The sequence below is a fragment of the Malus sylvestris genome, chromosome 16 (genome assembly GCF_916048215.2).
Source record: "Malus sylvestris chromosome 16, drMalSylv7.2, whole genome shotgun sequence".
In the NCBI taxonomy this organism is placed as follows: domain Eukaryota; kingdom Viridiplantae; phylum Streptophyta; class Magnoliopsida; order Rosales; family Rosaceae; genus Malus; species Malus sylvestris.
Window position 1 is genome coordinate 267,707 of NC_062275.1, and position 27,507 is coordinate 295,213.

At 40.1% G+C, this 27,507-nt stretch overlaps 3 protein-coding genes and 1 long non-coding RNA gene across 12 annotated transcripts; all 4 read left to right on the forward strand.

The window, feature by feature from the left end:
- Positions 1-1,255: 1,255 nt before the first annotated feature.
- On the forward strand, positions 1,256-2,914 carry LOC126606281 (uncharacterized). 2 transcript variants are annotated; one of them, XR_007617175.1, is made up of 5 exons: positions 1,256-1,625; positions 1,709-1,806; positions 1,890-1,987; positions 2,163-2,777; positions 2,862-2,914. It is a non-coding gene; the product is annotated as an uncharacterized LOC126606281 (long non-coding RNA). The 2 variants fall into 2 exon arrangements; XR_007617176.1 differs by lacking the exon at positions 2,862-2,914 and having other exon boundaries at positions 1,311-1,625; positions 2,163-2,838.
- Positions 2,915-7,405: 4,491 nt separating this feature from the next.
- Positions 7,406-9,425, forward strand: LOC126606272 (uncharacterized). Its single transcript, XM_050273639.1, has 2 exons — positions 7,406-8,138; positions 8,487-9,425. The coding sequence occupies exons 1-2, from the start codon at positions 7,569-7,571 to the stop codon at positions 9,204-9,206; spliced, it is 1,290 nt and encodes a 429-aa protein (XP_050129596.1). The 5' UTR covers positions 7,406-7,568; the 3' UTR covers positions 9,207-9,425.
- Positions 9,426-12,487: 3,062 nt separating this feature from the next.
- LOC126606278 (ATP-dependent Clp protease proteolytic subunit 2, mitochondrial) lies at positions 12,488-15,119 on the forward strand. Its single transcript, XM_050273647.1, has 2 exons — positions 12,488-12,901; positions 14,418-15,119. The coding sequence occupies exons 1-2, from the start codon at positions 12,613-12,615 to the stop codon at positions 14,840-14,842; spliced, it is 714 nt and encodes a 237-aa protein (XP_050129604.1). The 5' UTR covers positions 12,488-12,612; the 3' UTR covers positions 14,843-15,119.
- Positions 15,120-15,395: 276 nt separating this feature from the next.
- LOC126606262 (ENHANCER OF AG-4 protein 2-like) lies at positions 15,396-26,847 on the forward strand. Of its 8 annotated transcripts, none has more exons than XR_007617168.1 (15): positions 15,397-15,859; positions 16,439-16,515; positions 16,671-16,715; positions 17,409-19,400; positions 19,491-20,013; positions 20,750-20,858; positions 20,962-21,074; positions 21,152-21,339; positions 22,036-22,702; positions 22,786-23,287; positions 23,644-23,739; positions 23,839-23,940; positions 24,306-24,512; positions 26,392-26,511; positions 26,603-26,847. XR_007617168.1 is itself a non-coding variant. In XM_050273625.1 (13 exons), the coding sequence occupies exons 1-12, from the start codon at positions 15,749-15,751 to the stop codon at positions 23,907-23,909; spliced, it is 4,494 nt and encodes a 1,497-aa protein (XP_050129582.1). In that variant the 5' UTR covers positions 15,397-15,748; the 3' UTR covers positions 23,910-23,940; positions 26,392-26,847. The 8 variants fall into 8 exon arrangements, 2 of the variants coding, with proteins under 2 accessions (XP_050129582.1, XP_050129581.1); XR_007617170.1 differs by having other exon boundaries at positions 24,306-24,490; XR_007617167.1 differs by having other exon boundaries at positions 26,392-26,847.
- The last annotated feature ends 660 nt before the right edge of the window (positions 26,848-27,507 follow it).

The following is a 27,507-nucleotide window of genomic DNA, read 5'->3' on the forward strand; positions in this document are numbered from 1 at the left end:
AGAAGCTCATTTCTTGCACATCTAAGATCTTGATTTGTCTGACCTCTTCCTTCTTCAACACATTTGAAAATGTCTGGACCCTCCGACCGTCGTTTTGACTTGAACCTTGGAGAAGAGACAGCCACGCCTTCTCCAGACAACATATGGCGCCCATCCTTCATATCCCCTACTGGTCCTCTTACCGTTGGGGATTCTGTGATGAAGAATGATATGACCGCTGCAGTGGTGGCCAGGAACCTTCTCACTCCCAAAGATAACAGACTACTTTCCAAACGGTCTGATGAGTTGGCTGTTAAGGACTCTCTGGCTCTTAGTGTTCAGTGTGCAGGTTCTGTGTCTAATATGGCCCAACGCCTATTTGCTAGAACCCGCCAAGTTGAATCATTGGCTGCTGAAGTGATGAGTCTCAAACAGGAGATTAGAGGGCTCAAGCATGAGAATAAGCAGTTGCACCGGCTCGCCCATGACTATGCTACAAACATGAAGAGGAAGCTTGACCAGATGAAGGAATCTGATGGTAAGGTTTTACTTGATCATCAGCGGTTTGTGGGTTTGTTCCAAAGGCATTTATTGCCTTCGTCCTCTGAGGCTGTACCTGGTAATGAAGCTTCAAATGATGAACCTCCAATGCCTCCTCCTTCTGGGGTTTTGTCAAGTACTGAGGCTCCGGATAACCACCCTCCGGTGCTTTCTCTTTCTGGGGCTCTACCGACTGCTGAGACTTCCCCTAAGCAACCTTTGTGAAGGCTCCCTTTTGTTTGTTTATTTTGACTCATGTATATGTACATATTTGTGGCTTATCGAAAATATTAATAAATAAGCTTTGCTTCATTTCAACATATTGTGTTAAATACACCAAAGCCTTCTTCATAAAGTTCTTTGAATTTTTGCTTTTGTTGAAACCTGTATTGTTGAAGCTTTGTGAGTGAAGCATGTAGTTTGAGGTAGTGTTCCCTTAATTTCCCGAGTGAGGAAAACTTCTCGGTTGGAGACTTGAAAAATCCAAGTCACTGAGTGGTTGTGAGACTGCCGAGTATCAAGGTGCAGTAGCATATGGTGGGAATCCCCCAAGTCTTCAGGCGAAGAGAGTTGCCGAATGAGGTGTCTCGCGTGTTACTAATTTGTCAAAGTAACGAATCCTTGTTTCGATGTCACACATTCGTATATGCTTTATCTAAAAATATTTCCAACTTTTGTGTGTTTGATGTTGCATGCTATTGACTAGACAAGATCAAGTGCAATTAGTAGCTTTTCTCTCTTTTTCATCTTTTCTTTGGTGGAATTGCTTTTCGTTTCCACTAATCAGCCTGAGTGGATGCAAGATAACACCTTTCTCTATAGCTCAGATTGCAAAGTCGTCTTCATGAAAGTTTTTCCTTATCTTGTGAACTACAACATATCCAAATTTGAGATCCATCGGAGTAGTACAACTTCAGAAATTCAAGTATGATGAGTAACTGTTCATCAATGTTCTGTTAATCCGTCAGACTTGTTGTGAGCTTCGAAACTCCATTTTCTCTTGTTCAGATCAACATACTTTCTTCATCGAAGTTGTTCCTTAACTTGTGAACTACAACATATCCAAATTTGAGGTCCCTCGGAGCAGTATAACTCCAGAAATCCAGGTATGATGAGTGACTGTTTATCATTTGTCTGTCAACCCGTCAGATTTGTTGTGAGCTTTGAAACTCTATGTTCTCTTGCTCAGATCAGCATGCTTTCTTCATTGAAGTTGTTCCTCAGCTTGTGAACTACAACATATCCAAATTTGAGATCCCTCGGAGCAGTATAACTCCAGAAATCCAGGTATGATGAATGACTGGTTATTATTTTTCTGTCAACCCGTCAGATTTGTTGTGAGCTTTGAAACTCTATGTTCTCTTGCTCAGATCAGCATGCTTTCTTCATTGAAGTTGTTCCTCAGCTTGTGAACTACAACATATCCAAATTTGAGATCCCTCGGAGCAGTATAACTCCAGAAATCCAGGTATGATGAATGACTGGTTATTATTTTTCTGTCAACCCGTCAGATTTGTTGTGAGCTTCGAAACTCCATTTTCTCTTGTTCAGATCGGTATGCTTTCTGCATTGAAGCTGTTCCTCATCGACTCTTTCATAACATATCAAAAATTCAGGATGAACTAACGGTTAAATATTTTCAGATCTTCGAAACATCACAACAGCTTCGAAATCTGCAAGAAGCCGACTATCATGTTTGGAGCTTCAACACTGTAATTTCCGTCGCTCAAACAGAAATGGTTCCTTCTTGAAAGTTGTTCATATGCTCAAGAACTATAGGGTGTCTAAAATTCAGCTCCATTGGAGAAGAGCAGAGGTTGCAGAAATTTGATAGATGAAAGGAGGCGGAAAAGGGAGAGAGAGAAAAAGTCTCTTGGGTTGGATTTCTATTTTGGGGCAGATTCCAATTTTTGTAGCACCTTCATTATTGATGAATTGCTTGTACCTTTGTCCATTATGAAACTTGGGACTTTGGCTTGGTGTTGGATCTATTATAATATGTTTGGGAACAGATATAAGTGAATAAAGAAGAAGGAAAATTTTGGGCCCTTGTGGGTGTAAAACAAAAAATGTTTATGTTTACCCAAGTGTTTTTGTACAAGTTCAAGGGCATCTTGGGTTTTGTGAACAAAATTTGTTTATTTGGAGCAAGGTTTTGTGTTGAAGCTTTGTAGGTGAAGCTTTGGTGTTGAAGCTTTCTAGGTGAAGCTTTGATGGTGAAGCTTTGTAGATGAAGCTTTGTAGATGAAGCTTTCTAGGTGAAGCTTTGATGGTGAAGCTTTGTAGATGAAGCTTTCTAGGTGAAGCTTTGATGGTGAAGCTTTGTAGATGAAGCTTTCTAGGTGAAGCTTTTTTAGGTGAAGCTTTGTAGGTGAAGCTTTTTTAAGTGAAGCTTTTCGGGTGAAGTTTTTTTTTTGGGTGAAGCTTTGTGGGTGAAGTTTTTTAGGTGAAACTTTGTGGGTGAAGCTTTGGAGGTGAAGCTTTTCGGGTGAAGCTTTTTGGGTGAAGCTTTTTAGGTGAAGCTTTGTGGGTGAAGCTTTGTGGGTGAAGCTTTTTAGGTGAAACTTTGTGGGTGAAGCTTTGGAGGTGAAGCTTTTCGGTTGAAGCTTTTTGGGTGAAGATTTTTAGGTGAAGCTTTGTGGGTGAAGCTTTGGAGGTGAAGCTTTTCGGGTGAAGCTTTTTGGATGAAGCTGTTTTTTTTTTTTTTTTTTTTTTTTTTTTTTGCGCTTGACACGGTCTTCATTTGCTTGTTTTGTAGTGACTGTGGAAGACGGATTGCTTTCTGATTGAGAAGGGTTCCGGCATCGCTTGCTATGAATGTAAAAGAGTGAGGGCTGAGTTGGCTAAATTACCTCTTTATTGAATTCATTGCCAAATGGCCTTCATTACATAGGATGCCGAACGGCTATAGCTCAACACTTGTACATCGTGAGTCTATTTGTAGTAGTACTTCAAGTGATCAGCGTTCCATGGATGGCCAAGGGTCTTGCCATCGGAGCTTCTAAGTGTGTAAGAGCCAGGGCGACTAATGCCAATGACTTCATACGGTCCATCCCAGTTTGGACTAAGTGTGCCTTCACTCGGGACTCTGTCGCAAAGTAATCTTTTCTTTAAGACCCAGTCTCCTATTTTGAAAGAACGAGGCTTGACCCTAGAGTCATAATAGTTGGAGATGCGCTGCTTGTAGGCGACATTCCTCAAGTGAGCTTGGTTTCTGTGTTCCTCGACTAAATCCAAGTTGAGGGTGAGTTGTTTGTCATTTTCACTTTGAATGTAGTTCTGGACTCGGAATGTTGCTTGCTCGAGCTCAACAGGGACAACCGCCTCTGTGCCAAAGGCAAGTGAGAATGGAGTTTCTCCTGTTGAAGTCCGATATGAAGTGCGATATGACCAAAGAACTTGGGGTACAAATTCTGGCCAACAGCTTTTAGCTTTGTCCAAGCTGGTTTTCAAAGTGCGCTTGATTATTTTGTTGATGGCCTCAACTTGTCCATTAGACTGGGGATGAGCTGGAGAGACAAAGCATAAGTTGATGTTGAACTTAGAGCAGAACAACCTGAACCTCTTGTTGTCAAACTGTCGCCCATTGTCAGTGACTATCGCATTGGGAATGCCGAATCTACAAAGGATGTTCTTCCACACGAAGTCTTCTATCTTTGCCTCAGTAATGGTTGCCAAGGGTTCTACTTTGGCCCACTTTGTGAAGTAGTCCACTGCAACGACTGCGTAACAGACTTTGCCCTTCCATGCCGGCATTGGGCCGATCAAATCAAGTCCCCATTGACTGCCTGGGGGCGAGCGTTATTGTGGCGATACCCTTGGTTATCGGGATAGTGTCCCTTACTCTTTTTACTGAAATGAGAGTGGTGAGGATGGAAATCTTTCCTCTTGCCTTGAAGTTGATATGTCTGTTGATTCGGCGAAGCATTATGCAAGGCATGGGGAGGTGCCACTGCTGTTTGGAAAGTCGAGGTCTTCTCATTTAGGTGAGTCTGGCTTCCACCTCCCACTTGTTGATAAATGATGGTTGTAGGGGGTTTCTCCTGATATGTCTTTGCCTCGGCGGAGGCATGGTTATAAGTCTGCGCCATCACCTCAGAGTAAGTCTTCCAAGTATTGGCATTGATCATGTATTTAAAGAAACAATCACGTAGGCCTGCCGTGAAGGCTTTGAGGGCAGTCTTGTCGTCTGCCTCGGCACACCGGGAGTATTCATGGCTGAAGCGGCCAGCATACATACGTAATGACTCGTCTGGCTTCTGGCGGATAGTGTACAGGTCATCTGCAGAGTGCAAGCGATCGGTTTGGAAAATGTGTTGGGAAACAAATAGTTTCCTCAATTCCTCAAATGAGTCTACCGTCTCAGGTGTAAGACGACAATACCAATTTAGAGCTCCGCCAGAGAGGGTGGAGGGGAAGAGAAGACATCGCTCTTCGTCGGTGTGCATCCGGTATGCCATGGTGGACTCAAAGAGGTTAAGGTGCTCAATCGGGTCCTCTTTTCCAGTATAAAGTTGCAAGCCAAGCTTTTGCTTTGTCTTTGCTTGAAGGGGGGTGTTGAGGATCCTCCTTGTAAGAGGGCCAGGCCTGGGTTGGTTCCAGTCAGGTATTTCAGCCTGACGTTCAGCCTTCAACTTGTTTACTTCCTCAAGAAGTTGTAGGACAAGGGGGTCCTGAGCGGAGTTATGTGCCACTGGAGCTTTCTTTCGTAAATCTCCATCTCCTCTTGGAATTAGGAAGGTTTGATCAAGGGCATGTGATTTTTCCCTGGACTCGTTGTACTGGCTTCCAGGGTATGTCTGTCGGAACACCTCTGAGTCCCCTGTACCCTCATGTCTCTCTAGGACTTGTTGCCCCTTCCCCAAATTGGTGGCCGGCTCAGGCCGTGGCAGGGGACCGAGTCTCTCAGAGATCCTTGGGTCATTGATCTTTGAGCTTATATGGATGGAATTCTCTCGACGTTGCTTCAGGAAATCCCGACAATCGCGAAAGACGGCTTTCGATCCTTCTGCCCCTTCAGCAAAGAGGTGTCTCCCTCCACTTCTCATGGTTCGGGTCGAAGCAACTGGGTTAAGAGAAGCCTCATGTTGATTATCAAGTCGAGGGGTAATCTGTTCCCTATCAGGGATATCTATGTCGAATGCATGTGACCCTCCATGTTGGAGGGCACCCAGTTGATGGTTGACTTCCACGGGGGCAACAAGCTCGCGTGTCTGAGCTTGCCTAGCTTCGTGGAGTGTCTCGAAGAGCTTCTCATATTGCTCCTGGAGGACCTCATTCCTCATTGCTATCTTGTTGTTCTGAGCTTCCAACTCATCGACTTTAGCTTGAAGAAGAACTCGTTTTCCTTCCTTCTTTCGTTGATTCGCACTATGTGCAAGGGGGGTGTCATTCTGTGTGCTGTGGCTTCCTTCGCTTCCCATGTTGGAGAGGGATGCCTGGTCAAAAGAAAGTGTACGAATGATAGAAACCAGCTTGACACAGCTGAAGAGAGTAGGAATAAGTGTCGTTCCCACAGACGGCGCCAAATGTTGATGCACAAAATCAGCGAAGACTTTGGTACAACAGAAAGTATCAGGTTTTGTGACCTTCGCTTGATTGCTTCGGTCACTAGTGAGGATAAGTACGTAAATGAATAGAGACAGAGAAGCAAACACAGGATGTACGTGGTTCACCCAGATTGGCTACGTCCACGGAGTAGAGGAGTTCTTATTAGTAGTGAAGGGCTTACACAAGTACAAAGGATCAAGCTCTCAATTTAGTGAGTTCTTGTGAATGATTTAACACAAATGGCATTAGGCAATATTGTGGGGGAATGACCCCTATTTATAGAAAAACTTGTAGCTTTGTCACATTGACATGTGTCATGTTGTGATTGGTTCTTGATGTCGACACGTGCTGCGCTCTGATTGGCATCTAATCTTGACACGTGTCGAGTAGTGATTGGCCTCCCGGTCGGAGGGGAACTCTTCTGGGTCCTTGACAGTATAGCGTTGGCCGGTGCTCGGTAGTTTCGGGATTGGTCAAGTATGGTACAAACAAGTTTCATATTCCTTGTAGGATTGTTATAGGTGATCGGGAACTTGTAGTATAAAACCACAAGCCCCTGCTCTCGCAAATACACACTCTGAATTTCGTTCCAGTTGCCTATAATCTGGAGAGTATCGAGCTTTGCAGAGAGGAGAAGGTTTTGTGCAGATTTTCATATCTTCTTCGTCTATGAACATGTCTGCAGGTATGCACTGATGCAATTATTTCTGTTCTTACATTCATATTGCGTACATGATCAAAGGGTTGTGATTTAATTGTTTAATCCTTGTGTTCTTGACTGTTGAGTTAATTGATAAGTTTCTATCTCTTCTTGCAGGCCACTCAAAGATGATTGTGAAATTTGGTTCTTCTAATATCGTGATCATGTCGCGAAGCGAGTTGAAAGTGGATGCAAACGATTGAAGGCGTAATTCACGATGTATTGCAAATGACTAGACAATTGGTCAGTTGACTTTTTATACTTGTCGTTAATCTAACTAAGTAAATCACCCGATAGCTTCCTTTGCAACCAAATATGGGGAATGATGTAAATATTTTTCTATAAAGTTGATAAATATTACTATCGTTTAAATTAATCAAACTCACCTAATTAAGGATTAAGCGAATAATATTAATGTGGATTGAAGAAGCTAGCTAGATGATGGAAGCACGAACGTGGTTAAAACATGGACTTGTTTTCTTAATTATCCACCAAAGTCTTAAAAGTCATGCATCCCTATTTCTCAAGTCATAACCAAACCCATTATTGTTATTACACATCTGAATCAGCCATAAACAACGCCACCATTAAAAATGAGAATAAAATACACCAATAGGGACTAATACATATTAATTTCAATATTTTCATTAGAAAAATAGTGAATTATATATAAAAATCGAAATATTGAGGTCGAGCACTAGAGGCGACCAAACCTGGTATTTTCTTCAAAGCTGAAAGCCATCCTCTCTCTCTTTCTCTACATGATCCATCTCCATGCCTTCCCCTCCTGCTTTATCTCATGACTTCCATGGCCGAAATCCAAAAGAAAACCATTACTCCCACTTCTAGTCCTACAACTTCTACTCTGTCCATATCCAAATCAAAAAGCAGTTGTTTTCTCGCTTGCTTCGGGTTTTCTAGGCAAACGAGTCACAAACAGAGTAGGAGATCAAAGCCGGCCCCCCTCATCGGAAAGGAAGCCAACTATATCCGAGAGGATCGTGAAAACCAGAAGATTGATATCGAGGGTGAACATTCAACTGGTAATACTAGTCAACGCAGCTGGTATTTGATTTCTTGGTCAAGTTGGAGGTTTCACACCAACAAGTCCGCCACCAAAACCGTCCCCATCGACACCTCCAGTACCACTCTAACCACCATCACCGACAAACGGAAACGTCCGTGCAAGGTGGTCAAGTTCTCCAGCTTGCAGACCAAGTCAAAATCTAGTAACCTCGTCTCTATTTCCGAAGACGTAATTGCGGCCACCACCGATGGGGAGCCGCCAGGGACCCCAAGTAGGGAAGAGGCTGAGCCGCCTCCCGTAGTCTCAGACCCGCAGAACACTATTACCCAAAACCCTCCACAGGTATAGTAATTTATATTCATTAATTCACTCGTATATATTGACATTTAGATTCGAGTTTTCAGAGTTTGATTTTGCTCCCCCAATATCACTTGTATGGAAGAAAATAAACCAGCTTAATGTAATTGTTGTGCTTTAATTTATAGGAAAACTAACAAAAAATCCAAAAAACTTCTATTCTAATGAAAAGTTATTTTTAAAGGTATAGTGAATAGTACCAGAGAAATGTATAAATGTGATTTTTCGTTAAAAATGAACAATACCGAAAATATTTTGTTAAAACTCCATTAATTTATTCCATTAGTTACGCGAATTAACTTTGTTGTAAATTAATTATTTGCGCCGTTGCAGACAAACTCGATCAACCTCGGAAGTAGGAACCATTTGGAGTCCCCTAAGGATGGCACGTGTCAAAATCGGTTTTGCCGGAAAATTCATTCACTAAGAACAAATACAACTAGTGCAGGATCAGGTGGAAGAAAAGGGGCATCTAGCAACCAAAGCCAACCCGGTTCACCGGCTGTACAGGAGACTAGGACGCCCAAGTCTCGTACTCGGACAACAACCGCCGTGTTGTCGCACTCCGTGTCTTTCCCCGCTCGCGAAAGCCAAACTCAACAGGCAGTGCCGGCAACTCCGTCGGCAGTGACACACAATTTTAGTAAACATTATTCGTCGTGGTCGTGGTCGACAACCGTGTCAAACAACGCCGGATCGAAAAATAATAATAGGGGGAAGGCAAAGGCAAAGGGAGAGTCGAGTGGAGCCAATAGGAAGAATTTGTCCCCACTGGTTGGTATGTCTATTATTATGGTGACGTTGATTATTATGCTAGTATGGGGTCGTTTTTGTGCTATCCTTTGTACGTCCGCATGGTTTTACTTCCTCCCACGCTTAAGATCAGCGGCTGCCGCCGCCGCTACTGCTGCCGATGGATTTGGATCCCCTCACCATAATTCCGTTTCCAATGTTAATACTCCGCGGGCCTTGGATATGAATTCCGAGGAATGCAAGAAGAAGGTCGTCTTGGAGGGATTTCTCGAGAGGAATCACCGGAATATTATTCCATGAATTTGCACACAAAAATTGGACTATTTGAGGTGCGGTAAAAGAAAACTAAGGAAGCGAACGTTCAATCAAATCAATAATTAGTAATCTACTACTGTGATATTTTGAAAGTATATGTTATTGGCACGTATGAAATATTGATTGTTTCATCATTTTGTCCTTGCTTAGTGCCTTGTGTGTAATTAAAATTTTGAAAACATTAAAGTATTATGTATCATAAAATTCTTGTGTAATGTTGAATTAGCTTAGTAAGCTGTTTCAATTCCCATCGATTTTCCTCTCCTTAACAACTAATATTAACTTACTAATATTATCGCTTTTTTGTAAGAAAAAAAATTTCGACTTTTCTGGTGGTTTTTATTTTAATTGACAGTTGGGATTGTCACGTGAAAATTGATGTGCTATGGTGGTAGAGAGGAAAATGGATGGATGGATGGAGTTGGACAAGTTGTGGCCCCTGATATACCCCGTCAAACTCAAACATGTATACATGCCAAGTTGCCAATCACATCTGTTTGTCTTATTCTCTAACAACCAAACTTTTTACATATTTCGTCAAATTAACGTGCCCACTTTTCATTTCCATATATTAAGGTCATATAATATAACCAAGTTTAGAATCGATATAAATGAAGGCTAAGATAAACTATGTTTAATTTAAATTTGCGAAGTCTATCCACAATATAGACAATAGAAAATGGATTTGGTGTATTCTATGCCGTCCCACTTTATTTCATCCAAAAATGGAGTGGATTTGTTTCCCATAAAGCACGTCGAGAAGACCGTATATCAATTATTTTCAAACTTTGACATTTGACATAGTTTTCTTTTTCTTATCGCCAACTTTGCGTAGCTACGCGTTTTGGTTAAAATTATAATTATTAGAAGGCTTCCTTAACTTAGTTTCCATACATTTCCATAAACTAAGTTATAGTTTATACATTAAACAACTTGCACACGTCTGGGCAATTTGTCAAACAATTTAAATAAAAACTATTTACAATATTTTGATTAAAAAATTCTACAAAATTGTAACATTGTTGACCCTAAAAACTACCAAGTCTACGTGGTGCGCATGCCGAGAAATTAATAAGCTAACTACGTCATTCGATTGTGTATGGGGTGTGCCAACTTGTCGGCTGAGCTTGGCTAGGGAGTAAAATGTGTTGATGTCTCGTTGGGCGCGCTGCTGACTTATTGATCTTGCGACTGCGGCCGAGGAAGGAACACGTCTCGGCCTTCGGGGTTCTAGAACCTGAAGACAAGGCTGCTAATCTTGAGAAATTCATGGATCGTCAGTGCCAGGTTCAATCACGGTGATTATATTCGTAAGAGTAAAAGCACGATGATTATATTCGTAAGAGTATAAGCATGCTGAACTGGCACCAAACTATACGGACACAAGTACTCAAAAGAGATGTATGTCTTGATGGTAAATGTGGTTCGACCGTCAAAATGCCAAACTCTAAAACTTATTTGTGAATATCCAATCATAAAACAACTCGGTGTTCAGTGCGCCGAGCCCAATAATCTGTAACACATCACTTCGCCAAGAAGATTGATGAGATGACCTCTGCCAATAAGGACTTGAAAATCTTTCTTGACCAAGACTTGGATAGGTAACCAATCGATCTCGGAGCAGTGTTGTTTATCCAAACTGAAGGTGCTTCGCGGTCGAATGGTTCTACGACTACAGTGCTGTTTATCCAAATTGAAGATGTTCACCGGTTACCTTTATAGTGATGTTTATCCAAACTGAAGATGTGTTGGCGAGAAAGGAAAATAAAAATCTCAAGGTTGTTGAGAGGTTGCGCATAGAGCGAGAGTTTGCGCAGGGCAGTTTATGTGTTGAATTGGAGACCCTTGAATGATGCACTCCCTCCTCTATTTATAGCAGTGAGAACCCCTATGGCCGAACTAGAAATGTATTAGGATTAGAACTCCCAAATCTAATCTGGTTAGGATTCGGCCAATCCTACTTTCCATAAGACTCTAAACCAAACCTTTAAACAAACCAGGTTCATCTCCTAATCCCAAGTACTTTAGCTTTGAGACTCCTTATTACACCAGGATTCGACTATTTCACATTTATATGAAATAATCCTCCTCGTAGCAAGATTCAGCCAACCTCGACAGGGCCGGCCAATGACAAGATTCTAAACAAACACCTTTGGGCTGAGGATATTTCTGAGCTCGGCCCAAAATGACATTTTGGGTCCAAACAAACATATGTTGTGAAGGCAAAGCTAGCATATGATAAATTTTGTTTGTGATAAATGCTAAGAAGACTCGCTCAAAAAGTAAGTCTTCGCAAATTCACTAGCCACGCATGGATTTGATTTAATACAATAAATATAACCATTGTATAATGGAAAAAGAACTTGCAACAATAACTACGAGTTTTGAAGACCCAAAACGTCAAGCTGACTTCCACCAAGCCCACTTTGCCGGCGACCTCTACCCTCTAGTCGGAAGCTTTGCCCACAAAGTGTTCTCTCGAAACCGGCCGGAGTTCCCTTCATAAACGCCGGCACTATGCGCAATCCATTATTTTCTAGTAAAAATATAAGCAACATACCCTACTAAGGCCACCACAATGTGAAGACCTGTATTTTAGAAATACATATATATGGTAAATAATAGTGTTAGTATTGAGCTATATATATTTTTTCAGCAGGTAACTTATTAAATTTATTATAGTTAATTTTCGTACTCTATGGATTACACAAGTCAGCCAAGAAAATGTTATTTTTGGGCCCATTTCTTGAACAGTTCCAACGACACAGGATTTCTTATTTTCTTCCGTATACTGGAAGTTATGAGTTTGAAACTTTGAATACCATCATGACAAACTTTGAATACCATGAAGACAAATTTTGTCCATATTAAACGACAAAATTTAAAAAGTCCACTACTGTTGCTGCCACCGTAGCCACCATGGAATCCGGCGAACCATCACCAAGGTCACCAGAATCGCAAATTATACATTCCAAAATTTCTATATTTAGAAAAAAAAAATTCATATGAAGAGTGATTTTGAAATGCCAACAATAATTTTCCATTTTTTCTCCAATTTACTATAATCTTTTGGTTTCATGCAATTTTTGGGCCGGATGAAGAGCTGTCTACGTAAGGCGACATTGACTATATATTAATGGGCTGATTTTACGAGCTGGTGTTGGCAGGCTTTAAAGGAGCCCAATTCAACAATTCATCAGCGGTCACAACTCACAACCTTAACCCGACCACATAGGATCTCAACCCAACCAACCCAGATCCTAAAACACACACACACTCACTGTGTATCTGTTTCTCTAGAAAAACAGTTGGAGCTTGGAGTAAACGTTTGAAGTTTGAACCCATAAACCCTATCCCTCATCTGCGAGTCCCTCTCCTCGTTTCTCTCACGATGAGAGGCTTAATCTCAAACGCGAAGCTCCTGGCAAGCAGCAGGCCATGGGCCCCATCTCTGCGCAGCTACAGCTTGATTCCGATGGTCATTGAGCACTCCTCCAGAGGGGAACGCGCGTACGACATCTTCTCCCGCCTCCTCAAGGAGCGGATCATCTGCATCAACGGCCCCATCAACGACGACACCTCCCACGTCGTCGTCGCGCAGCTTCTCTTCTTGGAATCCGAGAACCCGTCCAAGCCCATCCACATGTACCTCAATTCCCCCGGTGGTCACGTCACTGCAGGTCCTTTTATCGCTTCCCATCTTTTATTTCTGTTTATTTTACTGAAATTCTCGTGCTTTAATTGGTAGATATTGTTTTGGTTTTCTATTTGTCGATTGCAATTTGAACATGTCAGAAATGCGATGGAGGGTTTTGTTTTCTCATTTTAACCCATTCTGACGTCCATTTACAACGTGATTTACCCTTTTATATGTTTGGTGGTTGTTTATTGTTATATTACCAGTTGAGTGAATTGATATTTGCGGTAAGGATGATTGTAAATCATAAGCATTATCAGGGAGAACCTTGAGATTTTCTTATGACTTCACAATCTATTAAGTTGTCGAGTGGAATTTGATTCTACAAACCGTCACAAAATCAAACTGTTAGACAAGTCATTGACTTGCATAATCATTATACGGTAGCTTAATAGTTGATGATGGATCTCCATTCAAAACAGGCCTTTTAAATTACCATTGTATGACCATGTACGCGAAATATCACCAGTATTGAGGCACTCACTTTGTAGTTGTACACTCCGACATGGGTCCTTTTCACCGTAATATTACATAGTATCTGAACTCTATCTTGGCTACTACAGATGTATCCTTACAACAAACAACAACAACAACAAAGCCTTATCCCACCAAGTGGGCTCGGCTGTATCCTAGAACGCTACTGCGCTCTGTTTTGTGCCAAGTCTTCCGTTACCTCCAAGTACTCTGTGTCTTTTCTTAAAGTCTCTTTCCAAGTCTTGCTAGGTCTTCTTCTACCCCTTTTGACACTAGCCTCCACCTCATAATCGCTTTGTATGGGATTATATGTATTGGACATTTAAGGAAAATGCTGTTGTATGGCACAGAATGTTGGGTGGTGAAGCATCAACACGTACACAAAATGGGTGTAGCGGAGATGAGGATGCTTCGTGGGATGTGTGGGCACACGAGAAAGGATAAGATTGGGAATGAGGATATCCGAGGTAAAGTAGGAGTAGCCGAAATTGTAGGAAATATGAGAGAAAATCGGCTCCGGTGATTTTGAACATGTGCAAAGAAGGCCGACTGACGCTCCGGTTCGAAGATGTGACTACGGGACAGAGGTTCAGGGCCGAAGGGGTAGAGGAAGACCTAGGACAACTTTGGAAGAGACTCTAAGAAAAGACTTAGAGTACTTGGATCTAACGGAGGACATGACACAAAACCGAGCGCAATGGCGTTCTAGGATTCATATAGCCGACCCCACTTCGTGGGAAAAGGCTTTGTTGTTGTTGTTGTTGCTGTATGAGTTTTGTTAAGGTAGATGTAGTTGGATCTAACGGGAATCAGTTTTAGTTTAAGCTATTCCTATAAAATACAGAAAGTCAAAGAGTTTATACTACAACCGTTATTACAACGCAATGCTTCTGATTTAATTTTTGAACAGTATTGCTATGTTTTGTTCTATACATAAATAAAGAAATAGACGAGACTCAATGCACGATTTGGTTAAAATTCACAAGCATTGTTACACGGTGATGATTATGTATTAGTTCATACAGGTCTTGCAATTTATGATACGATGCAGTACATTCGGTCACCAATCAGTACCATTTGTTTGGGCCAAGCTGCATCAATGGCTTCTCTTCTCTTAGCTGCGGGCGCCAAGGGTGAGAGGCGGTCTCTCCCAAATGCTTCAGTTATGATTCATCAGCCTTCAGGCGGGTACAGCGGACAAGCAAAAGATATGACAATTCACACGAAGCAGATGGTTCGTGTCTGGGATTCCCTTAATGCGTTGTACTCGAAGCATACGGGGCAACCAGTAGATGTAGTTGAGAAGAATATGGACAGGGATAATTTTATGACCCCAGAAGAGGCAAAGGCATTCGGAATCATTGATGAGGTGATTGATGAAAGACCAATGGCTCTGGTGACTGATGCTGTTGCCAATGAAGGCAAAGAAAAGGATAAAAGTTCAAAGTAGGATCAGAGATTTAGGTCTCAGTGAGAAACCCTCTCTCTTTTTTAGTTTGCATTTGAACTCCTCGGAATTATATATCTCATGTTTAGGCCCGTCCCGGAAGTCAACATGAATTGTTTCTCCCCTTAGCATTCATTTGGAATTCTGTATTTTCATAAAAAAAGCACTATCACTTATAATCTTCAATTTTTGAGTGATGAGAAAAAGAATGTTGATACAAACTTTATTGGCGGGAGCAGGGTAAACGCTCTAAACCACTTAATATTGTATCCCTTCTTAATTTTTTTTTCTTCTACATATTTTGCTTATATATCATATTTGCTATTTCTATAAATAGAAAGAAAAAAAGGGGAAGAGGAAATTAAGAAAGAAATGTAAAAGATGAAGAGTCTTTGCCACGTACACAGACAGCACATAAAAACGTCTCTCGGAGCGAGTCCCGACCAATCTCATCTTCCCAAATTTAAATTAAAAAAAAAAGGGTTTAATGTTTTTGTCCCAAGTACTAATATATATATATATATATATAGAGTATAAACCAAGAATAAAAGAAAATTCGTAAAATTACAATTTGTGCCCCCAACACCCCCAAAACTGAAAGCCCAAGCCCTCCTTCTCACAAAATCTACAATCTCTCGCCCTTGGACCGCCTCAATTCCTCTCTCACACACCCACACACTCTCTCCTTCTCTCTCGTTGGCTCGCTGGAATTGTGAATGCAGAGCCCTGTCGTCCGATGACCTAGTACCTCCGGCGCCGGAGCATCCACCGGCCGTCAACAACGGGCGACGATTCCAATTCCGAGTCTCTGGGACTTGTATAGGGTTTTCGTAGCTGCTTCTGCGATTCGATTGCGACGATTCAATTAGGGTTTTTGCTTTTGTTTTCTAAGATTGCGGCGTCCACGCCATGGCTCCGGGGCGTAGACGCGGAGCGAACAAGGCCAAGGATAAGAGCCAGTTGAGTCTCGGCGATCTTGTTCTTGCTAAGGTCAAGGGCTTCCCCTTTTGGCCCGCCAAGGTCTGCTTTTTTTATTCCCTTTCGCTTTGTTTCTGTTACGGATTCTGCCTCTTCATCTTCGGCTGTGTGCATTTTTCTTCGTTTTTTCCTTTGCGTTTATGTTTGTGGTTGTGTTTTGGGGCATTAGGGTTTTCCTTGAATTGCTTGTTGATCAATGTGTCCTACTTGGATTTGACTTCTCGTAGAGTATAAATATTAACTAAATTTGCGAAATTTCATAGGCTTTCGGACTTGTGTAGTTTACTGAATGGGACTGAACATTGTGAGGCATCTTTCGTGCATATCTTGCCTTAAACTTTGCAATATACTTTAAGGAATAGGATTGAACATATCTTGTTTTTGTTTTTGTCTTGGCGAATAAGATATTCGATTCATAAAATCGCTGTGTTAGTTTTTAAAATAAAGTATATTGCTTTCTGCTGTATAAATACGGAGCATGAAATTCCAGTAATTTGGCATGTTTAGAATTGAATGGACTATGTTTAATGTTTTCATCGATAAGAGTAACTCCGTCAGATTTTAGTTTATGCGACAATTCGGTTGGCCTTTGAGGGAGCTCTTGTGGGTTTGAATTTTCAGATTAGCAGGCCTGAAGATTGGAAGAAGGTCCCTGATCCGAAGAAATATTTTGTCCAATTTTTTGGAACGGAAGAGATGTAAGTATATCCCATTTGATAATTTCAGATTTGTTCATGTACATTGTATAAAGTTTGTTTGTGAAATGTCTTACATTTACATTGAAATACCTGTTGTGCATGGAGTTTTCATAACAAGAAATAAGACACTAATATATTGACAACCTAGGGTGTAGATCACAGAAAGGTGAAATTGACAATTTTTTTGGAACGGAAGAGATGTAAGTATATCTCACTTGATAATTTTGTATTAGTATATGCAAGTGAATACAGTTTGTTGTCACATTTACATTTAACTACCTGTTATACCCGGGCATTTATTATTTAAAATGAAAACACTAGTATATAAACTGCCTAGAATGTAGATACTGCAAGGCGAAAATGACAACATAGTCTGCCAAAATGCGTTGAGTTGATTAGGATTTCAATAGTTGGAGTATTGCATTTTGAATTAATAGTTTCTACTGGGAAAGAAAATCTGAGGGAACTTGTTTCCTGCTAGTGAACAATTTCACTAGCGAAGTTCACATGTTATACAATTAAACAGAAATTTTTATGGCAAGTGTCGTATGTGGTCTGCTTTATAATCTCATACCCCTGTTCTCATTTAATTGAAAGTTAAAAATAGACTTGCACTACTAATTAATATATTAATTGGCGCTCAAATCTATTAAATATAGAACTTGATGCTTTTTCCAAAACCACTTTGAATTGCGCATAGAAACAAAAAAAAAAAAAAAAAAAAAAAAACAACCAGTGGAACCATTTAGACCAAATCTAGAGTCCATAATTCTTCTCTCTGTGTTTTATTTGCTCTGCTCATTTTCTAATTCAACTGTGTTTTTTTTTCTTTTTCTGCTGGTTATACTAACTGCTACTGATGTTGTTTTCTTGTTGTTTTCCCCACTCCACAGAGCTTTTGTTGCCCCTGCAGATATTCAGGCATTCACTAGTGAGGCAAAAAGCAAATTATTAGGTCGTTGTCATGCTAAAACTAAGAATTTTTCCCAAGCTGTGAAGGACATATGTCAGGCATTTGATGAGTTACAAAAAAAGAAATCAAATGCTTTGAGAGTTGATACTGATAGATCAGACCCCGGATGTGATGCTCCGTCTGGTGATGGCGTAGAAGATAATGGGATTGATGTTGACTTAAGGGATGGGGAGGGTGTACGGGATTCCAATGGACAAACAGACAAAGAAGAAGCCTTGGGTGATATTTGCTCTAAGCTGGAACGTTGTTCACAGTTACAAGGTGAAAATGACAATGATGTTGTAAATCCATCTACCTCGTGTGGAGCAGAAGAGAGTTCTCCAGTTTTTTCTCCTGAGAGAAAAAGTAAAATGGTGGCAGTTCCACCGCCTAAAAAAGAGGTATTAAAGAAATCCAAGCCAGAGAAGGAAGAAGTTTCTGGTAGTAAGCGTGAAGAAGATGATCGCACTAAGAAACACAGTGATGGACAGAGGTCTGTAGCAAATGGCCACAAGTTGTCAAAAATGGTTACTGGATCAAAGAGGAAACATGATGGCACAATTGAGGAACAAAAAAATCGTTCTGCTGTAACATCATCGAAGGATGATAGCTCTGTTGGTCCTGTTGATCAGCTACAATCTGGTGAGCGATTGAAAGATGGAACAAAAGGCAAACATGGCTCTGGTGGCAGGAAGAGGGAGTTCTCCCCAGATGCTCTAAAATCAGATCCTGGTAGGAAGGTTGGGAAAAAGACAAAAGACCTGGTTAAAGCCAATAAGCAAGTCAAGGTGCAAGATGATGTGATGGATGATCCTGAGGAGCAGGCCAGAGACAAACATTCGGGAAGGACAAAGGGGTCTCAACCAGGGCTTGGAAAGCCTAATTTGGTAACAAATGGTCCTTCACTTCCTACCAAAAAGTCAAAACATGCAGATGCAGGGGATAGTGGCCCAAAGGGTTCAGTCTCTAAAATTGTGAAGAGTCTATCTCCTAGTTCTGATGTTGATGACAAGACATTAAAAAAATTGGATTCAAATTTGTCAAATTCACGTGTGAAAAGAGAGAACCATCTAGTTTCCAGGTCCAAAAATGTTGTTGGACCCAGTGGTCCTGGTGATGAAGCTGTGCTACCCCTTACAAAGAGGCACCGTCGAGCATTGGAGGCTATGTCTGACTCTGATGCTTTGGTCTCTGATGATAAGAAGAATGATATGTCATGCTTTACTGACATCAGAGTTCCTACACAGAAAAAACGGAGAGCTGTGTGCCTCTATGATGATGAGGAGGAGGAGGAAAAACCCAAAACACCAGTTCATGGAGGATCTTCCCGAAATACTAAAGCGCCATCATACTCTTCAGACGGTGTAAAGAGCACTAATGAAAATCATGAGAGGTCAGATACTGCTCAACAGAGTACCAAATGTCCTACTGAATTTCAAATGGGCCGCACAAAGGAATCATCTTCCCAGTTAAATGATGGTTTTATGTCACCTAGAAAACCTCACGTGGATGAGGTGAGGCCGGAAAGGAAACCTCAAATTGACAAAAAGAGTCTTGAAAAGGCAGTGCATGTGTATCACAGTCCAAAAAAATCAGAACTTGGGCAGTTGCTGAAGGAGGAGAAACCAACGGTGATTTCTCCTAAGAAGTCTCCCCAGTTAATTTCTACCACTAAATCAGTTGTGGAACAGCAGAAACCCACAAAATCTGTTAAAGTCTCTAGTACCGGTACTCAAAAGAAGGCTCAGGCTTTGTGTAGCAAGGGTTTAGGTTTAGTGTCTAACAGTTCGGTTTCTTCTCATAATCAGGCAAGAAACAAGCCTGCATCTTCTGGAGAAAAGTCTAAACCTACTCCACGATCAATCTCTCAGATCAACGACCCCGCTATTTTAACAGAAAATGCAACCGAGTACATTTTATTTTCTGGTGAAAGGTATGCATGCTCTTTCTTCTTCATTGTGTGCATAGTTGCTACTTGCGTTTCTTATGGTTGATAATTTGTTGCTTGTTTTCCTAATAACAGAATGGAAGTTGGCAGAGAAGATAAAATTGGCTTATCCATGGATTCTAAAACTCCAGAATCATCTCAGTCTATGAGGCATCTTATTGCAGTCGCACAAGCAAAAAGGAAACAAGCTCAGTCGCAAAATTTCTTTCTTGGATTTTCCAATTCAACTCTTGTATCTAACTCAGATATGCAAGGGAGGAGCCCCAGCCCTTCTGCAGTTCAGGGGTTTTTTTCCATTACCAACAGTGCGTTGCAGGCAGATATCCCGGGATCCAATCAACTCACAAATGTAGTTTCCCCGGCTGCTCATGGTCGACAGTATGTATCACAAATTCAACTTGATTTAGAGGAAATTTCAGAGAGAAGAGTTAGTTCTGGGCATCGAACTGCTGGAGGATCACTTAGTGGTGGTACCGAGGCAGCTGTTGCTCGTGATTCTTTTGAGGGAATGATAGAGACTTTGTCTAGGACTAAAGAAAGTATTAGTCGTGCAACTCGTCTTGCCATTGATTGTGCCAAGTATGGTATTGCCAATGAGGTAGGCTCCTTGGCTCATTCACATTTCTTTTATCTTTTGTTGTTTTATTCTTTTCAAAGATGATTACCATTCATCAATGCAATATTTTCGTTTTTTTTTTATTCATCACTTGATTAATTTATCCAATAACTTATATCAATTTGAAAGCATTTGCATATGTTTGCTGGATGATACGTTTATAATTTGTAATATATGTCCATTACATGTGTGAGTGTACTCTTATTTGTTAAAAAATAAGCTCAAAATAGTTCTGTAGTGAAAATTTTATTTTCTATACTAACAATCATTCATCTTGAGTCTTGATTGATGCAAATATTTAAGAGCATAAAAGTTCAAAGTCAGATGGGTGAGAGTGAGGCCAAGTGAAGACATCTTTCTAGTTTGAAACTGCTCATCTTGTAAATTTTGATTTCACCTAGAGCCATTACACTGGTCCTTTTGAATTTTAAATCTCATGTCCATCCTACCATAACAAATTAGCAGTTGTCATTTCTTTCTACAATTTATCTTATGCTGAGATAAAGAAAACTTTAAATAGCAGTTGGTGCATTCCTTTAGGTTGCGAATCTAGATTTTGTAATGCGTGTCAAGTTTGCAAACGAAGTTGGTTGATTCTCTAGAACTGCTTACGCTGACCAATAAATAAATATATCACACAAAATCAAAGATGATTATCATGGATTACCATGATGTTGATTTGTAGATTCTTTAGTTACAATTTAAAATGTTGATGCAGGTTGTGGAACTACTAATCCGGAAGTTGGAGAGCGAGCCTAGTTTCCATCGTAAGGTTGATCTTTTCTTTCTTGTGGATTCCATCACACAAATCTCTCATAATCAAAAAGGTACATGCACTTGAAAGAACTTGTAATAATAAATATGTATCTCTCTCTCTCTGTATTTCGTTGTAAAAAATATTAAAAATAGTTATTGTTTATTGATATTCAGGCATTGCGGGAGCTTCATATGTTCCGATGGTTCAAGCAGCATTGCCACGTCTTCTAGGTGCTGCCGCACCACCTGGTTCTGGTGCTCGTGATAATCGTCGTCAATGTCTTAAGGTAAGTGCACTGCTATATAATTTGATGGGTTTTTCTTACATTTATACAAGATAAAGTGAAACAGACTTCTCTTCCAGGTTTTACGGCTGTGGATAGAGAGGAAAATCTTTCCTGAATCTGTTCTTCGTCGTTACATGGATGACATTGGAGTTTCAAATGATGATTCAACTGCTGGTTACTCCTTTAGACGTCCATCTCGAGCTGAGCGTGCCATAGATGATCCAATCAGAGAAATGGAAGGAATGTTTGTGGATGAGTATGGAAGGTATTTAGTACTAACTTTTTACGTGAACGGTTATAATTGTATTGTATTATTTTCTTCTTTTGTTCTATTAAGCCTATTTTTGGTCCTCTAAAGGCATGACTATAAGATTCTGTTTGTTATTGTTGCTTGAAGTAACATACATGTGGTTATGGAACTCAAATCCAATCTCAGTGTCATGTTTAATTTGGAAAACCATTATACTTATACTGAACATGTAAGGGATACGATGAATATATCTTTCTTATATTTTATGTACGTGCAATTCAACGAATTTTTAATTAATTATTTATTTGTTAGATGCAGTTGAAGGAATCCAAATGTCGTTGCATGGAAAATTCAATGATTTCTTTTCTTCTTAAAATGTATTATTTTAATTGCTTGTTGGATTGTGTTTTGAAATTACAGTTATTTGTTTTTCCATGAAGTACTCACCAAAAGAAAATTGCATGATAGTATTGTTCAAAGGAGAAAATAAATAATGAGTATCTGGTTTGCAATGCTCGAGGAACAAGTGTTTGTTTCAGTGGAACACTTGTTGCAACTCGCAATGGTCTTGTTTGATTATTGGGTTCAGTTATGTGAAATTGTACTTAAAGATCTATTATCAAAATGCTTCTATTATTTGTATGTCTGTGTTGTTGCTTGCACTTTTTCTGGAATTTAATATGTGTAGTTATCTTTTGCCTCTTTTGTCAGTAATGCTACATTTCAGCTGCCTGGATTTCTGTCTTCTCATGCGTTTGAAGATGACGATGAAGAAGAAGAAGAACTTCCTAGCTGTTCATATAAGGAGACTAGCCATCCCTCACCAATGGAAACTACCCTTGCTTCAGGGGAGTCAGAATCATGTGCGGTGACTCCTAATGATAGGCGACATTGCATCTTGGAGGATGTAGATGGTGAACTTGAAATGGAGGATGTTTCTGGACACCCAAAGGAAGAAAGACCCTTGTTTATTAATGGTTCTTTTGAAATGGATCCACAACAGCAGGGATCAGATAGGGTCATGGAGCCAGCTTCAATTGCTTGCACTGATTTGCCCCCTCTTCCAGAGGGTTCTCCACCATTGCCTCTTGATTCTCCTCCTGCACCCCCACCTTTGCCTCCCTCACCTCCACCACCCCCACCACCACCTCTGTTATCTCCATCACCACCACCACCACCACCACCCCCACCTCCCCCATCGCAGCCACCTCCTCCCCTACCATCTTCTGGTCATCAACCATTGTTGATTCCCCAGTCATCTATACCAACACAGGCTTCATTACTACCCCAACAGATGCTGCCTCTGCAATCATCAATGCATCCTTCACCGCAAGTGGCATATCAACCTCCTATGCCTCATGAATACTGCAGCACAAGTGTAAGACTTCTTGCTTTCCCCACCTTTATCAGTGCTACATTGTTATTGTTGTATATATTATGACAAATTATATCTTCATACAGGGTAACCAGCATGTTCAAGTTTCTGGAAACGCTCCTCATGTTGGCCCTATTGATGCGACTACCAAGGAGATGTTTCCGCAGCAGCAAGCTTGCTTTGTTCCTGCTGGAGTATGTGGTCCTCGAGAACCTTCTGGATTTAATTCGACAAGGCCGCTAGAACATGGACATAATGACCTGTTTCTAAGTGCACAAATCTCTCAACCAAGCCAACCATTTCAACAAGTTAATACACCTTTCCCTCAAAGGCCTTTACCTCCTGCCCCACCACAAAATCCGTCAAGTCATTTCTCCTATACTAAGCAACATCCTCAGCAGCATCCTCAACAACATCCTCAGCAGCATCCTCAACATCCTCAGCAGCATCCTCAGCAACCATACCATGGCTCATACTCTTTGCCTCCCCCACCTGATAGTCAAAGAAGATTTGTTGCTGATGAACAACGTGGTGTTTGGATGAATGGAGGAAGACCCCCACATCCGGGACCACCATTTGTCCATGAAGGTATAGGGTTCTGGTCCTGGTGGCGAAGTTATCCATTAAGAAGTTGCCTGCATAGTGTACAGTGCTATTATTCCCACCCACCTATCCATTTTCCCACCTACCTTGTAACTAAATCTAGATGACAGATCAATAGAAGGTAGGTGGGAATGGTAGCACCTTAGAATTTCTGCTTGTATTATTGTTAAAACTCATTTTCTCTTTGAGGCTAGAAAATCAAATCATGGGCCCTAAGTTGTACTAATAATTTATTAGTGTTTTTATCTAATGTTTTAGTTGTGATGGCCAAAGTTTCCTTTGCCTTATTTGCACTGCCCAATGTATCTCTACTTATATTATATTCGGTTCTGCTATGACAGGTTATTTTCACCCACCGCCTGATAGGCCACAACCTAATAATATTGCTTTTCAGCGTCCTGCCCCTAATAATGTTCCAACTGGAGCTCCAATATCAGGTGATCTTTACGTAAACTTGTTTTGAAGTTTGCTTGCATGTTTAAAACACTGGGCTATTGTTGCAGTGATTAAGTGACTTTCTGGCTGCACTTTTCCAGGTCACAGTGCTTCCCAGATCTTGCCATGTAGACCAGACATATCTGCTGTTAATTGTTGGAGACCAGCTTAGTAGTGAACCTTTGCCCTACATAACTATTCTTGTAAGTTGTTTTTCTTTTTTGGTTCAACATTTAACTTTGTGTTTTGCAGCTCCTGCACTTCTCTGTATGGCTTCATCCTACTACAGTTTAATTGATTCTTTCCTCGTTGAAACCTCTCTGTTAATTTGAATCGATGGAGAACCCTTGTGCTACTTCTTTTTTATAATTGACTTCACGATCTTTTAATCAGAAGCATCTCAAAGATTTCATATGATTTTTCATCCTTGACTCTATTTGTGCAAATTAGTGCGCTGCATTTTGAACCGTCATTTAGGCATATTCAAACTGTTTCCATGATGGCTTAGATTGATAATTCCCTCTCTCTCTGGGTGATGAATCTGTTTATTTTCTGTAATTTTTTTCAGCATTGACAGTGGCATATCAATTAGTTACGTCACATTATGCTGTGCTTCAAAGTTGGATTCATCTTGTTTACAAAACCCAAGTACCACTTGAAGGCACTATTGAGAACTAGTGGAGGCTCTTGGCAGGACTCTGTATATTGTAATTTTTCCTGACAAATGTATCCTGAGAACATTTGCTTCCAAGTGTATGCCCACGTTTCTTTCTTGGTTAGTACACTTGTTTCGTTAAGTTTTTAAATGATGTAAATATACCCGATATCAAAATAGATAGAAATCAATTCAATGCACCAACTTTTAATTTTTGATGAATTTGTTTTGTTATTATCTTTATGTGCATGTTGCATCGTAAAATGCATTGTCATTTCAAACAGTTCAATTTGTGTTCTTGACTCCACTCGGATGAGCATGTCCTTGATTGTGCTTGCATCTATTAAACAGTCAAAGATATTTCAAATTTGTTCTCCTCTTGGATGGGTCCTGGTATTTCCAAGTTAGGTGAGGTTGAGTATGTGGTTTGCCTTAATTTTGTTATGTTGTTGCTATGTTTTGGCATATGCTGAGGGTTAAGTGATCTCTTAAAAGTTTGGTTTTTTTGGGGGAATCATGTCCTTGGTTGTGCTTGCATCTATGAAACAGTAAAAAAGATATTTCATATTTGTTCTCCTCCTCTTGGATGGGTCCTGGTATTTGCAAGTTAGGTGAGGTTGAGTATGTAGTTTGCCTTAATTTTGTTATATTGTTGCTACGGTTTGGCATATGCTGACGGTTAAGTGATCTCTTAAAATTTTGGTTTCTTGTGGGAATTGCGGTAGTCACATTTTGGGATGTCATTCAATACCCAAGCGTAACTTGTTGTCAATTTCATGCACATTGAGAGTTCTTTTTTCTTTATGGAATCACTTTAATCTGTTGCCCTTCGGTTTATACTTTCTTTCTATTATGATAAGTTTTTGGGTAAGGTGAGAAATGACTGATTTATTGGTATATGACTTTAGAGCACTCTTTTAGGTGAGATGAAAAGTGCATGCCTAGTTTTTATCTGGTTTGCTCTTAAGATATTACCAATGTCTTTTGTGATTCTGAAGGTGCACTTGGAATCCCTCTAATAATGTATAATCGGGTCACACATTTTTCTTTTTGAATCTTAGTCGCATTTTTTTTGTTAATTGTTGTGAATGATAGCCCTTTTCTGCCGATTTCTAATGATAATGAAGTCTTGTTAGATGATTGGACAGTCCAGTATTACAATTAACCAGCCATTATCTTTTGTCACATTTAGAATGTTGGAATATACTGCTTGCTATTATAAGTTAATTGTGAGGTTCAGCATGTAGAACTAAGTATCAGCACTGCAACCCTTGACTGTAAAGCTGAAGTTACCGAATTTTGAGTGAATATATACATGATTCGAAAAGGAAACGTCAGTATGTATTATATATTTTTTGGGATTATATAAACTCAAATATATGTGACCTTTGATCGGGATATTTATCTTATTCTTCTGTTGAAGGTGAAGGGTCAGCTAAGGTACCCTATATAAGTTTTATCTGACTCATTGAGTTAGAGGCACATCTGAGTTTCATTCCTTCACTCTACCTTTTGGTTCATTCAAATGGCAAGAGATGTCATTGTGTATTTTAGTGTGTGCAAACGCGTTTTGCATTTTTATTTTTAGTTGATGTTGCAACGTGTCGATGACATGCCACTTATCAAAACAGAATTTAATTGAGTAATGCGTGGTGCTGTATGAGTGGCTCACTTTGTGCATTCAGTAGTGTCGGGAGTTGCATGTTACATATTTTGTGCCAATCAGCTCCTATGATGGTGTTCAGAATGTTTTCTTAGATATTTGCTCATGTAGAATTCTCCTTTTTTAGCTCCTTGATGTTTTTCTTGTCTCAATAAAGGTGCGAGCTATGTGAGAGCCATGCGTGTCTGTATTTATTTTGAAATGTTTAGTTCTAAGAATCTGTTTACTTGAGCCTGTCTAATCATTTCTTGTGGAGCTTTTACTTTTCCCTTTGAATTTTGTTTCTGATGAGGAATTTAGTCTGGAATGACATCATAACTATGCATACTGTTACAGGTTTCGGAAAAAGATTAAAACAGAAGTAGCAACCTCTTTTTTGGAGGGTTTATTATCTGGTCACTCACAGAGGAAAAGTAATCCGACTTCGTAGCAGATACACTGCTGTAAGACATTCAGGTAAATATTTGACATGGATTTTTGGACCAAGAAAAGGCTTGTAATTATTTATTAGTTGAGTACAGTTTTGATGCAACGGTATCTGTTGCAGTGTAAAGGTAGTTCATACAGATGCTTCATTACTGTTGAAAGTTCTATTGGACAGTTCCCTTCCCTTTCTTTTCAATCAGTCGTTATACATTGCTTTGTAGCCACTGATTTTTCATTTAGTCTGTAAAGATCCTAGTTTTCTTTCTGGGGGATAGAATTGGGTTTGATTATGTCCTTGTTGCTGTGCCGTGATGCACCGGAGCATTACAAAATGAAAAGCGGTTCTCTGACTGCACCATTGTTCTTTGTTGCTCTCTTTTTCTCATCCTTTCGTGGTGCACTTTGATTTCATTTTCCTTTCGATTTTGTTTTTATTTTCTTTTTGGTTATTTGACCATTTGCCCGAGATTGGCTGTTTGGTCCGTTGTTTGTCCCCAACTTTTGTTGTTTAAAATCCCTACTTCTATTCCCAGTTTGAGCTCATTCCTAATTTGACTTGAGGTCATTTTTCAAGGTAGATATGTTGCAGTAACGAGGGTAAGCCAATCCTGCTTTTCTTTTGGTGTAAATTAGTGTTCTCTGTCACTCGCAAACTTTGCAACTCTCTTTTGGAAGGGTCGTTGGCAAAGATGTGCTTCGAGCATGTTCATAGACTCAACTCGTGCCATAAACATTTGATTTTTATGTTGTTAAACGAAATTTGATCAACATTCATGGGTCCCTTTTATAACTCTTTAGTTTTTGTGAAAAAAATTGATTTTCTAGTTTGAGGAATCATTTTGCGTGGGGATTAAAAAAAGGGAACTTTAACGAAAAGCATTCGGTACTGTTCACTTTAATGAAAAACCACATTTTTACATTAAAAAGTCAATCCTGGTACTATTCACTTTACCCTTCATTTTGTCCTTATCATTAAAACTCAAAGTTTTCAAGCTCTTTTCATTAGTTTTCTTTTAAAAAAAATGT